Raw genomic sequence first — 16992 nt, 5'->3', positions numbered from 1 at the left:
GGTAGCAATACTGTGCAGGAGGATTCCTGGAGTGTATGAGGGATGATTTTCTAGACCAATATGTCAAGGAACCAACTAGAGAGCAGGCCATCCTAGACTGGGTCTTGTGTAACGAGAGAGGATTAATTATCAATCTGGTCGTGCTTGGCCCCTTGGGGAAGTGTGACATCATTAAGATGGAGAGTGACACAGTTAATTCAGAGACTAGGGTCCTGAACTTAAAGAAAGGAAACTTCGATGGTATGAGACATGATTTGGCGAGGATAGACTGGCGAATGATACTTAAAGAGTTGATGGTGGATAGGCAATGGCAGACATTTAAATATCACCTGGATGAACCGCAACAATTGTACATCCCTGTGTGGCGTAAGAATAAAGCAGGAAAGGTGGTTCAACCGTGGCTAACAAGGGAAATTAGTAATGGTGTTAAATCCAAGGAAGAGGCATATAAATTGGCCACAAAAAGCAGCAAACCTGAGGACTGGGACTAATTTAGAATTCAGCAGAGGAGGACTAAGGGTTTAATTAGGAGGGGGAAATAGAGTATGAGAGGAAGCTTGCAGGGAACATACAAAACTGACTGCAAAAGCTTCTATAGATATGTGAAGAGAAAAAGATTAGTGCAGATTAATGTAGGTTCCTTGCAGTCAGAATCAGGTGAATTCATAATGGGGAACAAGGAAATGGCAGACCAATTGAACAAATACTTTGGTTCTTTCTTCACGAAGGAAGACACGAATAACCTCCCGAAAAAACTAGGGGACCAAGGGTCTAGCGGGAAGGAGGAACTGAGGGAAATCCTTATTAGTCAGGAAATGATGTGAGGGAAACTGATGGGACTGGAGCCAATAAATCCCCAGGGCCTGATAGTCTGCATCCCAAAGTACTTGAGGAAGTGGCCATAGAAATAGTAGATACATTGGTGGTCATTTTCCAACATTCCATGGACTCTGGATCAGTTCCTATGGATTGGAGGGCAGCTAATGTAACCCCACTTTTAAAAAAGGAGGGAGAGAGAAAACAGCGAATTATAGACTGGTTAGCCTGACATCGGTGGTGGAGAAAATGCTGGAATCAATTATTAAAGATCTAATAGCAGCTCATTTGGAAAGCAGTGACAGAATCGGTCCAAGTCAGCATGGATTTATGAAAGGGAAATCATGCTTGAGAAATCTTCTGGAGTTTTTTGAGGATGTAATTAATAGAGTGGATAAGGGAGAACCAGTGGATGTGGTGTATTTGGATTTTCATAAGGCTTCTGACAAGGTCCCACACAAGAAATTAGTGTGCAAAATGGTACTGGGGGGTAATGCATTGATGTGGTTAGAGAACTGGTTGGCAGATAGGAAGCAAAGTGTGGGAATAAACGGGTCCTTTTCAGAATGGTAGGCAGTGACTAGTGGAATGCCGCAAGTTTAAGTGCTGGGACCCCAGCTATTTACAATATACATTAATGATTTAGACGAAGGAATTGAATGTAATATCTCCAAGTTTGCAGATGACACTAAGCTGGGTGGCAGTGTGAGCTGTGAGGAGGATGCGAAGAGGCTGCAGGGTGACTTGGACAAGTTAGGTGAATGGGCAAATGCTTGGCAGATGCAGTATAATGTGGATAAATGTGAGGTTATCCACTTTGGTGGCAAAAACAGGAAGGCAGATTATTATCTGAATAGTGACAGATTAGTAAAAGGGGAGGTGCAACAAGACCTGGGTGTCATGGTACATCAGTCACTGCATGCAGGTACAGCAGGCAGTAAAGAAAGCAAATGGCATGCTGGCCTTCATAGTGAGAGGATTTGAGTATAGGAGCAGGGAGATCTTACTGCAGTTGTACAGGGCCTTGGTGAAACACACCTTGAGTATTGTGTGCAGTTTTGGTCTCCTAATCAGAGGAAGGATGTGCTTGCTATTAAGGGAGTGCAGCAAAGGTTCACCAGACTAATTCCCAGGATGGCAGGACTGTCATATGAAGAAAGACTGGATCGGCTAGGCTTATACTCACTGGAATTTAGCAGAATGAGAGGTGATCTCATAGAAAGATATAAAATTCTGACGAGACTCGACAGGTTAGATGCAGGAAGAATGTTCCTGATGTTGGGGAAGTCCAGAACCAGGGGTCACAGACTAAGGATAAGGGGTACACCATATAGGACCAAGATGAGGAGAAACTTTTTCACCCAGAGAATTGTGCTCCTGTGGAATTCTCCACCACAGAAAGTTGTTGAGTCCAGTTCGTTGGATATATTTAAGAGGGAGTTAGATGTAGTCCTTACGGCCAAGGGGATCAGCGGGTATGGAGAGAAGGCGGGAGTGGGGTACTGATGTTGCATGATCAGCCATGATCATATTGAATGGTGGTGCAGGCTCAAAGGGCTGAATGGCCTGCTCCTGCACCTATTTCCTATATTTCTATTTCATATTCATATTCCAAAATTCACATTTTTCTCAAACATTACATTTTAACATGTGTACCCTGCATTCTCCTGTAATATCCAGCAAAATAAGACCCGACATCACTGTGGTCATAATATCACCTCACTTCAATTGCAATGACATCTTGCACATTGTCCTAGTGGAACTAAACAACTTTCGGAAAACAGCATAGAATTGTGCCCACCCACAATTTCCAATTATATCTCCTATAGACTAACACAGGTTGAAATATATTTCAAGAATACCACATATTTCAAGGTTGATTAACTACGAGCAAAAATACTGGAAATACACAACAGTAGTTTCCATTTTCATTTCAGTTTTCCTGAATTTGAAGTTTTTCTTTTGATGAACTGTTCAAGCTTTCTTCCTATATTGTGAGACATGAGGGATCTGGACAGACAGACAGACAGACAGAGAGAAACTGTTCCCATTGGTGCAAGGGTCGAGAACCAGAGGACACAGATTTAAGGTGATTGGCAAAAGGTCGAAAGGCGAGATGAGGAAAAGCTTTTTTACGCAGCGAGTGGTTAGGACCTCGAATTCACTGCCTGAAAGGGTGGTGGAGGCAGACTCAATTGTGGCTTTCAAAAGGGAATTAGATAAGTACCCGAAGGAAAGAAAATTTGCAGAATTATGGGGAAGGGGGCGGTGGGGTGGGCAAGGGGGCAGAGGAGGGAGAGTAGAACTAGCTGAACTGCTCTTGCAGAGAGCCGGCAAGTGCTCGACGGACTGAATGGTCCCCTTCTGTGCTATAACCATTCTATGATTCTATGACTCATGCCCTCAATGTGTTGTTGCCTCGTGACACAGTCACTGAATTAACCGATCGGTACTCATAATTAACGATTCATTTTCTTTAGTACCATAATATATATAGGGCTCAATTTTCTCCAAAGCTTTTTCTTGGCGTACTTGAAGAGTTACGCCCGTTTTTTGGGAGCCTAAGTACACCAAAAAAACAAAGTTCTAAGTTTCCCCGTTGGATTTCTTAATTTTGGTGTGCCCTAACCTGTCCTTTAGTTTTGGGAGTGGAACCATGATCTGAGCCAAAAAGATCGGGTTGCCACGGTAACCAGTGACGCAATTCGAGCTGAGGTTGCAAAGTGAAACATATAGCCAGCTCCCAACACATTAAAACATATTGCATCAACTTAAAAACACGTTAATACACACTGCATCAACTTAAAAACACATTAAAATATATTGCAGCAACTTACCTCCAATTATTAAAGCCGGTCCTGCTCCCCGGCTCTAGCCCTGGCCGAAGGATTTGCCGGTTTGCTTCCCTAGCCCGCCCCAAGCCCCTTGCCTGTGGCAGTCCAGTTCCAGCTCCCCTGCAGCCCTGAGTGCCTTGCCAGTCCTGCTCCCCCAGCCCCCCCCACCGCCCCCCAGCCCCGAGTGCTTTGCCGGTCGCCCGCCCTTAGCCGTGGCCGAAGGGTTTGCCGGTCCCGGTCTCTGCACCCATCCCCCACCCCAACCCCAGGTGCCTTGGCGGTCCGATTCCCCCCCCCCCCCCCCGTCCCACCCCTGCAGCCCCGAGTGCCTTACCGGTCCTGCTTCCCGCTCCTAGCTTAAGCCGAAGGGCTTGCCGGTCCGCTACCCTGCCCCTATCCCAGGCCGAATGGCCTCCTCCCTCCCAGTCCCTGCACCTAACTACAGCTGAAAGGCTTCCCCCCACGCCTTCACCCCCTCCCCCCCTCCCCCACCCCGTATACCCCCTCCCACCCCCCCACCTCTCTCTCTCTGTCCCCCTCTCCTTTACCTTTCCTGCTGCTGCTGTCCGGGCATCTGCTGCACTTACCTGCACCGATTTCCTTACCTGCATCGATTTCTTTAACTCTCTGGAAGTTTTTCTGCAGAGGCCAAATACGCTGGCCTAAGCAGAACTGGAGTAATCGTCAGGTGGCCAAACATGCCTAAATGGCCAGAATTGGCGTGGGTGGCAGGTTACGCCCCCTTTGGCTGAAAAAAATACTTACCTAAAAAAATCGGAACTAACTGAGTTACTTTCGGGCAAATTGATCGGGTATACTTAGGCCAAAAAAAGGAGCCTGCCCAAAAAACGGCGTAAATCACTGGGGAAAATCGAGCCCATTAGATGGAGAGACTGGTCAACCTATTTTTAATTTGTTGAAAGGCTTCAGCTTCTGAAATTGGAAAGTTTGCCGCTGTGAAATGGTAGCTTTTATACCACTTCTGCAGCTGTTAACTAGCCAAAACAATAGAGAGCCACTGAGAACCCGACTCCACTTACCTGGCATGAAACCCGAGCGACCGCAAACTCATTGAAAACTTTGTAAAATGATAAGCGCCTGGGTAAAATCAATTTAAATATCTTTACATTATCTTTTAAGCATCTCAATTGGCTGGCCTGCCACTTGCTGTCGGGTCTGCGATCCGCAGGCAGGCCCGACAGTTGAGAAACTGACATAGGGGCGGGATCAGAGCGGACTCCCGCCCCGCTGTCAATCTCAGCCATTTTGACAGCGGGCCCGCCTCCAAACCCGCACTCGAAGGGCTGGGAAGATTCTGGCCGAGCAGTGGGACCATTTCAAAATTGGCCCGAGTATTTTTAATACATCTTGGATGTCAGTGCTTGGTCAACATATTTACGAAAGTTTGGGCCTTACGCTAAACATCGGTAAGACAAAGGTCCTCCACCAGCCTGTCCTCACCACACAGCACTGCCCCCCATTCATCAAGATCCACAGCGCGGCCCTGACCACTGTGGACCATTTCCCATATCTTGGGAGCCTCCTATCAGCAGAAGCAGGCATTGACAACGAGAACCAGCACCGCCTCCAGTGCACCAGTGCAGCCATCGGCCGCCTGAGGAAAAGAGTGTTTGAAGACCAGGCCCTCAAAACTTCCACCAAGCTCATGATCTACAGGGCTGTAGTAATACCTGCCCTCATGTAAGGCTCAGAGACATGGACCATGTACAGTAGACACCTCAAGTTGCTGGAGAAATATCATCAACGATGTCTCTGCAAAATCCTACAAATCCCCTGGGAGGACAGGTGCACCAACATTAGCGTCCTCATACAGGCTAACATCCCCAGCATTGAAGCACTGACCACACTCGATCAGCTCTGCTGGGCAGGCCACATCGTTGCCATGCCAGACACGAGACTCCCAAAGCAAGAGCTCCCTCATGGCAAACGAGCCAAAGGTGCGCAGCGGAAACACTGATAAATGATAAACTGATAAACCCTGATAAAGTGCGACATCCCCACTGACATCTGGGAGTCCCTGGCTCAAGACCACCCTAAGCGGAGGAAGTGCATCCGGGAGGGCGCTGAGCACCTCGAGTCTCAACTCCGAGAGCATGCAGAAATCAAGCGCAGACAGCGGAAAGAGCATGTGGCAAACCAGTCCCACCCACCCTTTCCCTTAACGACTATCTGTCCCACCTGTGACAGAGTCTGTGGCTCTCGTATTGGACTGTTCAGCCACCAAAGAACTCACTTCAGGAGTGGAAGCAAGTCTTCCTCGATTCCGAGGGACTGCCTATGATGATGATGATGATGGACTGTTATATTTCAAAACACAGTCAGTCATTTACATGTTGAATGTTTATAAATCTGGTCTGATCTGGATTTGTATTAAAGTTGGCTCATATAACTATGCCAAGTTGTTCCCAATCGTGTTCATTTCAAACTGTTTCAGTTCATTTACTAATGAGGGTCTGGTTTGGGGAATAGCAGCTGTTGATGGCCATTTTCTCCAGCAAAGAATGAGGTCAGACCAGTGGATTCAATGGTGTTGCAGTTGTACGCTCAACGTGTGCTGTACTAAACCTTTTGTTGTGTTGGTGCCAAAAATCTGACATTGAAGGAAGCAAAATACCTTCCAAGCAGTTCTTCCATTATTGGCTTTGCATTGCACTGGCCCAACTTCATGATAGAGGGGTCATTTGTTGACCTGATGCTCCCAGCAGGCAGCTATGGTCATTTGGACATGCCCTACACCCAACGTTTGTTTAAAATCAGTGGTCATGCCCAAATTTTCAATATGCACTCCCGACGAGAACACAACATCAAAAAATTACCCCACGTGCCTTTTATGCACCAGCAAGATTTGGAGGTATTTACTCTTCTAGTAAATTAAAGGGGCTCACTGTCCCAACAAATGGCCTGATGGAATTCTTTTCAATCAGCAAATAACACGACGATAGCAAAAGAGGCCAGTAAATGACAATGGGCCAAAAATTCCCTCAGTACTGCACTGAAGTAACCGGTTGGATCATATGCTAAATTTTATGGAGAGTTGAAGTACAGAGGCGAGAGTGCTACCAACTGAGCCAAGTCTGGCATCCTAATAATTAATAACAATTATTTTTTAACCTAATATGTTGGCAGGTGTTGGGTAGCACACTCACCTCTGAGTCTGGAAGGTTGTGGGTTCAAGTCCCACTCCAGAGACTTGAGCACATAAATCTAGGCTGACACTCCAGTGCAGTACTGAGGGAGTGCTGCACTGTCAGAGGTGCCGTCTTTCGGATGAGATGTCAACCGAGGCCCCCTCTGCTCTCTCAGGTAGACATAAAAGATCCCATGGCACTATTTCGAATGAGAGCAGGGGAGTTATCCCTGATGTCCTGGCCAATATGTATTCCTCAATCAACATAACAAAACGGATTATCTGGTCATTATCACATTGCTGTTTGTGGGAGCATGCTGCGTGCAAATTGGCTGCCGCATTTCCCATGTTTCAACAGTGACTGCACTCCAAAAGTACTTAATTGACTGTAAAGCACTTTGCAAAATCTGGTGGTCGTGAAAGACGCTATATAAATGCAAGTCTCTCTTTTTTCGTTATGTACCAGGGTGCCACTTATTAATCTTGTAACTTGTAACTAAGCTTTTAATTGTGATCAGAGTCGAACCACTTAAATAAGATCCAGAAAACATCAGGAAGAATCTATTTCAGACATCACAGAGAGCTAGTGCTAGAAGGGGTCACCATTTAAAGAGCAATACACGATTCCCTGAAGACTTATGACTCTCAGTATTGATCTCCAGGAAGTATACTTGATAATAAATGTTCTCATGATAGTAATGAGTTTTACCTGTCTGATGGTCTAGGGATGTCACTGAACAAGTAAGGATGGCACACAGGTACGTTTGATTAAAATTCTGATGAATGTACAATTAAGTGACCACTGCCTGTGAAAAATTGACTCAACATTGTCCATTCTCCCCTCAGTCTAATTAACGATCAATTTCTAGTTGCACTCCGTGAAGTGAATCGATGAAAGTGATGAAAAAATGCATGAATAATTTAAAAACTAATTAAAAAGACTTAAAACTTCATAACATCTAGTTTCATTGCGTGTGTGTGTGTGTGTGGGGTGGGAGGGGGGAGGGAGTTTATGTGGTTTCATTAAAAAGTTGTTGTGATGAAGATCATAGTTGGTTTCTGCAAGTAATGTGTGGGCAGTTTATACGTGTTAATTTGTGCTTCATTAGATTGCTGTCAACTTTGATCATGTCCTGCAACTGCCCCAGACTAATTCCACATGATGTTTACTTCACATTGCAGACAGTGCTAATCTAGATAACGAGGTGCTGAGGGCCAACGCGATGGGTTACGTTGGCTGCCTCTCATCGGTCCAGTTTAACGGGATTGCGCCACTGAAAGTTGCATTGCACCATCCAGGCACCCCTCCAGTCTCGGTGAAAGGACATTTGGTTGAATCAAATTGTGGATCTTCAGTTACGAGTGAATCGGCAGGAATCACCACATCGTACTCTTTAACAGGTATCATTTTTTTAATAAGACCAACCAATCGTATGAAGGTATTGTTTTTGAAACAGATATCTGGTTACGATATGGCCAGAAATCTGGCACCTATACTACCACACCACCGATGGAGCAACTTTGCATGTGTATACAGCTTCATTTTGTATTCTATTGAACCATATAGCATTTTAAATAGCACCACCAGCTCAAAAAAAGTCAGGGCAGACGATCCCAAAACCCTTTTGCTGATCCCTCACCTCTCCCCTTCGGGATAGATGTTTTTCTAAGAAACAAGATTAATCTTGCAAACGAATGCAGCCTGTGTGGACATATATTGGGAATCTTCACCCATCCTTCGTCCCTCTACTTAGGTTGTGATTTTTATCCACCAATAGAGCATACATTCATGAAAATTACCATGCGTGTCACCTCTAAGTAGTGAGGAAAATATTCGGAACGTGGCCAATTTGTCTTCAATCCCTCTATCTCTCTCTCAGCTCACTGGTTTGCAGACCACATAGCGGCACCTCAGGTACGTCCTGCTAGCATGGGAGCGTGGGCCTTCGGCAGTCCGTAGTAGTGCTGGGGAGCCAGGGGGAGCATGTCTGTTCCTCCCGACTCCACTGTCAGGTAACTAAAGCAGGCAAAACATACTTGTTCTTTGGTAGTAGAATGGAATAACATGCATTTACATAGTGCCTTTCACAAACTCAGGACATCCCAAAGCGCTTTGCAGCCAATGAAGTACCTTTGAAGTGTAGTCACTGTTCGAATGTAGGAAATGATGTTGTAGTGCAGGAAGCTGTAGCCTTCCCATAAAGACTGCTGTTTAGGTTGTTTTAAGAACATAAGATATAGGAGCATGAGTAGGCCATTTGGCCCCTCGAGCCTGCTCCTCCATTCAATAAGATCATGGCTGATCTGATCATGGACTCAGCTCCACTTCCCTGCCCCATAACCCTTTTCTCCCTTATCGCTCAAAAATCTGTCTATCTCTGCCTTAAATATCTTCAATGACTCAGCCTCCACAGCTCTCTGGGGCAGAGAATTCCATAGATTTAAAACCCTCTGAGAGAAGAAATTTCTCCTCATCTCAGTTTCCAATCGGTGGTCCCCTTATTCTAAGACTATGTCCCCGAGTATTATTTTCCCCTATGAGTGACAATATCCTCCCTGCATCCACCTTGTCGAGCCTCCTTTAGTCCTGTAATAACTAAGCGGAGCATGCACGGCACATGCTCCACTCTGTTTTTGCTTAATATGGCATCCGGGCCTTGAAACAGATGTTCGGCTCCAGATTAGCATAATCAAGGGGCCTAACGCCTATTTTAGCTGGGTGCCCCCGCAAGCTCGAAAGCTGCTAATTTTGGGATGGGGAGGGGGGAAATCAGAGGCGGGACACCACCACCCAAAATTGGTCCCCCGAACCTATATTTTGTGTCCAGAAATCAGGTGTGGCACATAACAATTTCGACTTCAAATTCCCATTCAAGCCCAAATGCCAGTGAAAAGATAAGTTCAACAGTACTCAAAAATGGCCAGGGATTAGCCCTGAATCAATTAACTACAATATTTTGGCTTTGAAAAGGTTGCCCTTCATGAAAGATTCACCCCCAGCAACCAATGTCCAGAATGAGCAGGCGATTTTCACTTCTGCTTTGAAATATATAAATGATTGTCTCGGTACCACAGGCCCAAATCGGAAATTAAGCAGGATACTGTAAATAGGCAGGTTAAAATCAAATAAAACTGATTGCTGCCTAAGTTGCGTTCCATTATCCTTTGCCTGTACCTGTTGCCATTCCGCGCAGATTCTGCGCAATATATATTACTCTTTAAATATACTATTTGATCAATATCTCTGCATTTGCCTCCAGAACTCACAGGATGATGAGTGAGTCTGCATGGGTTGTTTAATTTCAAAATGATCGACTGCCCAAGGCAAGAATTTTGCCCAACTGCACCCAAAATAGCCCACCTCAATAACTGATGTTTCAGCTTGGTTATGATGATGATTGATACTGAGCTATCCTTCAACAAATTCTTCAGCTTAGTGAGAATTGGCATGTTGATAACATAAAGCATTACTAAAATAATAGAGCAACCCAAATAAAGAAAGACAGACAGACAAACAGATAAACATTTCTATAAAGCCTTTCATGACCTCAGGAGACCCCAAGGCAATTTACAGCCAATCAAGCACTTTTTGAAGTGTAGTCACTGCTGTAACGTAGAAAACGTAGCAACCAATTTGCACTCAGCAAGGTCCCATAAATAGCAATGTGATAATGACCAGCTAACATGTTTTAATAATGTTAGTTGAGGAATAAACATTGGCCAGGGCACAAGAAGATCTCCTTGCTCTTCAAATAGTGCCATGCGATCTTTTACATCCACGTGAGCGAGCAAACGGATCCTCAGTTTAACTGAAAGATGCCTCTTCTGACAGTCCAGCGTTTCTCTCAATAGTGCACTCAAGTATCAGCCTACATTATGGCTGTAGATGAACAACTCTTTGGACCAAAGCATCAAGTCCTTCTACATGACATTCACACCCAGAGTAGTTCATTGAAATGGGAAAGAATAATATATTCGATTGAACAGACCAAGGCCTCTCAGCATTCTCAACTACGTAGCTCTATAATTGCAAAAATGACTTTTGTGCTCATGAATTTTTAAAAATGAACAACTTGCCACTCTCATTCAATGCGGAACCTACCCTATCTGACAATTCTCAGTTTACTTTTAGTTACCTTGCATCGACTGCAGGAATGACAAATGCAAAACACTGAGGAGGCTGGAAATCTGAAATAAAAGCAGAAAATGCTGGAAAGCACTCAGCAAGTCAGGAAGCATCTGTAGACGTTCACGTTCACATAAAGTCCAGAACTGAAACGTTGACTTTGTTTCTCTCTCCACAGAAGCTACCTGACCCTGAGTGTTTTCCAGCATGTTCTGTTTCTATTGCAAGAATTGGCACAGCTTGCAGTGGAATATTAACATACTGACGCAATATTGCAATCGTCTTAGCCATATTTTTGCTTGTCTCACAAAGCATAGGAACATATGACTAGGAGTAGTCCATTCAGCCACTCAAGCCTGTTCCGCTATTCCATGAGATCATGGCAATTCCATATCTTAACTCCATTCATCCGCCATGGCTCCATATCCTTGTCTAGCAAAAATCTGTCGATCCCACATTTATATTATTTTTAATTGAGTGAGAATCTATTGCTTTTTGTGGAAGACAGTTCCACACTTCTACTACCCATTGCGTGCAGAAGTGTTTCCGAACTTCTCTCCTGACTGAGCTGGCTCTGATTTTAAGGTTATGTCCCCTTGTCCTGGACTCCCCCACAAGTGGGGAAAAAAATTATATCTACCCAATCAACTCCTTTCAAAATCCTAAAAACCTCAATCAAATCACACCATAAACTTCTGTATTCCAGCCGAGTTTATACAGGGCTGGACTTTTAACTTGAGATCGCGGGGCTATCGCCCATTCGTCGCCCAAAAAGGCAGGCTATCGGCCATTTTATTTTAAAAGTGGACAGTTGGGGCTGGAACATCACAGAGAAATTGCCGGCCCAACTTTTGATGTTCCAGCGATCCTGAAGGCTGAAACATTGCTAAGGCTGGAACATCGCCCATTTTTTGGGCCCTAGCGATCTAAGTGGAAAGTCTAGTCCAATCTCGCCTCACAATCTAACTCTTGGAGCCCTGATAACATTCTGGTGAATCTGTATTGCAGTCCTTCCAAGGCCAATATATCCTTTCTAAGATGCGTGGGCCAGAACTGTACAGAGTACTCCAGATGTGGTCTAGCCAGAGCTTTGTATAGTTGTCGCAAAACTTCCTTCACTTTAAATTCAAACCCTAGTTGTAAAGGTTAACATTCTATTAGCCTTTTTGATTTTATTTCCCTGATTACTACAGTTTACGATCTGTGTACATGGACGCCGAAATCTCTTAGACCTCTACTGTTCCAAGCTTTTCACCATTTAAATAATACTCAGGTCTATACTTTTCGGCTCGGAATGGATGACCTCACACTGAGCTGCGTTGAAATCCATCTGCCATAGTTTCGCCCACTCATAATCTATCAATGTCTCCCTGTAATTTTATGCTCCCATCTACACCACTTACTGTACCTCCAATCTTTTTTGTCATTGGCAAACGTGGACGGCAAAATAAAGCATAAGTCAAAGCTTTGTCTTGTAAACAGACAATGACAGATGTGGTCCACTTGGCAGCTACCGAACAACAATGTGTCAGGGCTTGGTAAAATAAACAATCCATTCAGCTTATCTCCTTTTCTGGTGTCACTCATCAGAAAATTACATCAAAGCTTGATTGTGTAAATAGATGACACCCGTGGCATTGCCTGCCTGCCAGGTTTTTAAAAAATTCACATCAAAGCTTGGTTTTACAAACAGATAATGCCACCTGGGACTTGGTCTCTCTTCCTCCAAGAACTGTTGTCAAAAGTTGGTCTTGTAAACAAAACAATATTTGGAATTTGCTTGTCAGACTCCTGCTCTACTTCAGTCACTCTGCCATCATACAGAGTGGGGCAGTGGTGCGGTCTGACAGTGGGTCACACCGTCAAGGGCAACTGAGATTGCATAAAAGCAATGTTTGCATCGTCTTTCCGCGACTCGTTCTGTACTTGTAAAAGAAAGAGAAGAAAGACTTGCATTTATATAGTGCCTTTCATGACTGTAGGATGTTCCAAATCACTTCACAGCTAATGACGTTCTTTTGGAGTGTAGTCACTGTTGTGTGGCAGTACATTTGCGCACAGCAAGCTCCCACAAACAGCAATGTGTCAATGGAGCTGAAATTCAGGCCCGCCAGAAAGCTGGCGCACCTCCCTTTTTCGAGATGTTTTTACCGTCGGGTCCGACGCGGTCCGTTTTCACCTCTTTGGCAATTTTTTTGGAGCGGACCGGAAGTCGGTCATAATGAGGTCGGAGGTGCAGCGGTAAGTGCTGGTGAGCAGCGGAATCGGGGGAGGGACGGAGTCTCCGCAGCTGTCACTCAGTTGGCATAGAGGTGGTGACGTCAGTGCGCGCGTGTGTCACCACGTCCCTCCCCTCATTTAAAGGGGAGAGCCCGCGCGGTTTTTTAGGTTCGGCCACTGGGCGACCAAGAGAGGGTTTCGGCCGGGCCAGCGGCCTGGCACCCAAGAGGAGGTGCCAGGCTGCTTGTTGGCGGCGCGGCCGAACCCGGGGCCATAATTGTCCGGTCGATCAGGACGTCGGCCGGCAAAGAAAAACATGGCAGCCGCGGCGGTGCGCCCTTCCCTTGAAGGGCCGCCGCGCAGCCGTGGCTCACACACAGCAAACAAGGTCCATCAACAGAAAAATCTGTCGGGGGCAACGCACAGCAGCTCATGGATTATTGTAGGTAAGTTTCGCGCGGACTGGGATGGTGGTGCGGGAGAGCGGCAGTGCGTGCTTTGATGATGCACTGGGGACGGGCGCCAGCAGCGGAGCGGAAGTGGGAACGGCCCAAAAAATCCCCGCGCTGAATTTGGATGGTGGCGGCGAATCGATTGCAATGCAGCGTCCACTCGATTCCGCCGCATGGCCGCAACTGGCCTTATCCGGACCCTGAATTTTGGCCTCAATCTGTTTTAGTGATGTTGACTGAGGGATAAATATTGGCCAGGACATTGAGAGAACTCCCCTGCTCTTCTTCGAAATAGTGCCATGTGATCTTTTATGTCCACCTGAGCGAGGAGACAGGGCCTGTTTAACACCTCACCTGAAAGACAACACCTCCGACTGTACAGCACTCCCTCAGTACTGGCACATCGGCCCAGATTGTTGTGCCCAAGGCTCTGGAGTTTGACTTGAACCCACAAGCTTCTGACTCAGAGGTCAGCGTGCTACCCACTGGGCCAAGGCTGACAATGTATTTCTTCTTGAGTTGGAATTCTTGTGGGAAGCAGCTTGTAATTTCATAATCCTGTGGAAGATTTAGAGTTGGGAATATGAGAGATGAAATTTAAATTCTTAGGTGTGCAAAATAGGCGTTAGTGGCCGGGCCACCCATTATACTCCCTTCATTTTCACTGCAGTCAATGGAAAGGAAAAAACACGTGGGGTGCACGACGCGTGGGTAATCCGCTCCTACCCCTTTGTCCCGCACAAGTTGAATTTCAGGTCAACAGCCATGGTAAATTTTTGAATATGAGATACATAATGTACAAAATAAATATTTTCCAGAGGCCTGGAATAATAATCCAGGTAATGGCAGTTTAAATCTCATCATGACAATTTGAGAATCTGAATTCAGTTTCGAAACAAAAGCTGGTATCGGTAAAGGTGATCAGATTGTCATAACAACCTAATGGCAAAATACCTCAGGAAGACATAGCAGGTTAGCAGACTGGGCAAGCAAGTGTTCGAAGTGTTAGCAAGTCAGGAAGGCAAATATAATTTTGGACTTTATTGCAAAGGGGCTGGAAAATAAAAGCAGGGAAGTTCTGCTATAACTGTACAGGGTATTGGTGAGGCCACAGCTAGAATACTGCGTACTGTTTTGGTCTCCGTATTTAAGGAGGGATGTACTTGCATTGGAAGCAGTTCAGAGAAGATTCACTAGGTTGATTCCTGAGATGAAGGGGTTGACCTATGAAGAATGGTTGAGCAGGTTGGGCCTATACTCATTGGAGTTTAGAAGAATGAGAGGTGATCTTATCGAAACATATAAGATACAGAGGGCCTTGAGAAGATAGACGCAGAGAGAATGTTTCCCCTCGTGATGGAATCTAGAACTAGGGGGGATAATAGCAGAAAAGAAGTCGCCCATTTAGAACTGTATTAATGAGGAATTTCTTCTCTCAGAGGGTTGTATATCTGTGGAATTCTCTGCCTCAGAGAGCTGTGGAGGCTGGGTCAGTGAATGTATTTAAGGTATATAGGCAGATTTTTGAACGATAAGGGACTGAAGGGTTATGGGGAGCGGGCAGGGAAGTAGAGTTGAATCCATGATCAGATCAGCCATGATCTTATTGAATGGTGGACCAGGCTTGAGAGGCCAAATGCCTACTCCTGCTCCTATTTCTTAAGTTCTTATAGATGTAATTTAATATGGAGGTGTGAGGCAAATCATTTTGAGGATAAAAGCAAGGAATGGGTGTATATACTTAATAGAAAGACACGGAAGGGTATGATTGAACAACATGATCAAGAGAATCAAAAAGACAGGCACTGAAAATTCAAAGGTGTTTTGCTGGACTCCCTCCATAGCTCTAGATCCCGGTTGTTTCTGGGATTTTGTTGGTGAGCTTTGTAAGGGCTTGAAGCTTACACTGTCACTTATGCATGTAGGAAGCATGACAGGCAATTTGCACATAGCAAGGTTCCACAAACAGCAAATAAATGAATGTCCAGTAGGTCTGTCTGTGTTGTTGGGGGGAGGAACCTTCGGAAGACCAGCCGGATAACTCACTGATCTTCTGCAAATAGCGGTCAGGACTTTTTATATGTATATGTTTTTAATCGTTCATGGGATGTCAGCATTGCTGGGAAGGCCTTCATTTATTGCCCATCTCTAATTGCCCTTGAGAAGGTGAAGGTGTGATGCCTTTTTGAACCGCCGCAGTCTGTGAGGTGAAGGTACTCCCACAGTGCTGTTCGGGAGGGAGTTCCAGGATTTTGACACAGCGGCGATGAAGGAACGGCTGATATATTTACAAGTCAGAATGGTTTGTAACTTGGAGGGGAACTTGCAGGTGATGGTGTTCCCATGCGCCTGCTGCCCTTGTCTTTCTAGGTGGTAGAGGTCGAGGGTTTGGGAGGTGCTACCGATGAAGCCTTGGCGAGTTGCTGCAGTGCACCTTTTGGTGGTATGCACTGCAGCCATGGTACCCTGGTGGTGAAGGGAGTGAATATTTAAGGTGATGGATAGTGTAGTGTATGTAGCACACAAATCACTGACTCCACACGGTCTGGTGTAAATCTAACTGCTGTGACCTTCGTCCTTTATTGTTCAGCTCCAGAGTGCCTCTCAGGTGTGGTGGTCAGCCTTCTATAGTGCCTGTTGCAGGTACTTACAGGTTTCCCACCACAGCGCCTTCTGTGATGTAGCATTGTGCTTACATTACATTTAAGGTACCAGGACGATACACACATCAATACATAACATCACACTTCCCCCCTCCCACCAGGACGCAGGACAACGATACACAAATCAATACATAACATCACACTTGTCCAACGGAAGGCAGGTAGGCATAGACAGTGCGTTAGTATGGTACATGTTATCTGGTACATTAACTAGTTATTGACTGGTAACGGATCCCTGATTTCCTTGTTAGCTCTTATCATTAATTGTACTTCATATCCATTATTTTACACAAATACAGTGGCCATTCAGCATTAAAATATTAATTCTTATTATAAATTTGCCATCTCACATTAACATAGCTCATTTTAGACTCGCTCTGCCTTACAGAAGTCCTTTGTGGGGACCACCACATTGTAAAGCCCTTTTAAGACTCCCGGGTGCATTTCCTTTTTAATGCGCCATCTTTGATGCAGGAGGATTCCACGAGGCTTCTCCTTGGGCGCCGCCATCTTTGATGCTCTGCTGCTCTGGACACGAGGCCGCCGCCATCTTGCTCTCCGCCGCTGCGAATGCCCTCTGCCGCCGCAGCCTCCGCTACCCTCCGCTGCCACCTGGCTTGCAGCCTCTCCTGCGACCGTCGTCGTCGCTTCTCCGGCGACCATCGTAGCCGCCTCCCCTGCAGCCGTTGTGGCCTCTCCAGTGGCCGCACTTGCCGCCTCCCCTGCGGCCTCC

General features: G+C 45.7%; 1 protein-coding gene across 1 annotated transcript in view; it reads left to right on the top strand.

The window, feature by feature from the left end:
• Positions 1-16992, top strand: part of LOC139253730 (contactin-associated protein-like 5) — a 1639232-nt gene that overhangs the window by 1505454 nt on the left and 116786 nt on the right. The window contains exon 22 of the mRNA XM_070873523.1: positions 7981-8199. Coding sequence (XP_070729624.1) covers positions 7981-8199 — 219 coding nt within the window. The remainder of the gene's footprint in view (positions 1-7980; positions 8200-16992) is intronic.

This window comes from Pristiophorus japonicus, chromosome 3 (genome assembly GCF_044704955.1).
Source record: "Pristiophorus japonicus isolate sPriJap1 chromosome 3, sPriJap1.hap1, whole genome shotgun sequence".
NCBI classification, from domain to species: domain Eukaryota; kingdom Metazoa; phylum Chordata; class Chondrichthyes; family Pristiophoridae; genus Pristiophorus; species Pristiophorus japonicus.
This window is presented reverse-complemented; position numbering and strand designations above follow the sequence as displayed.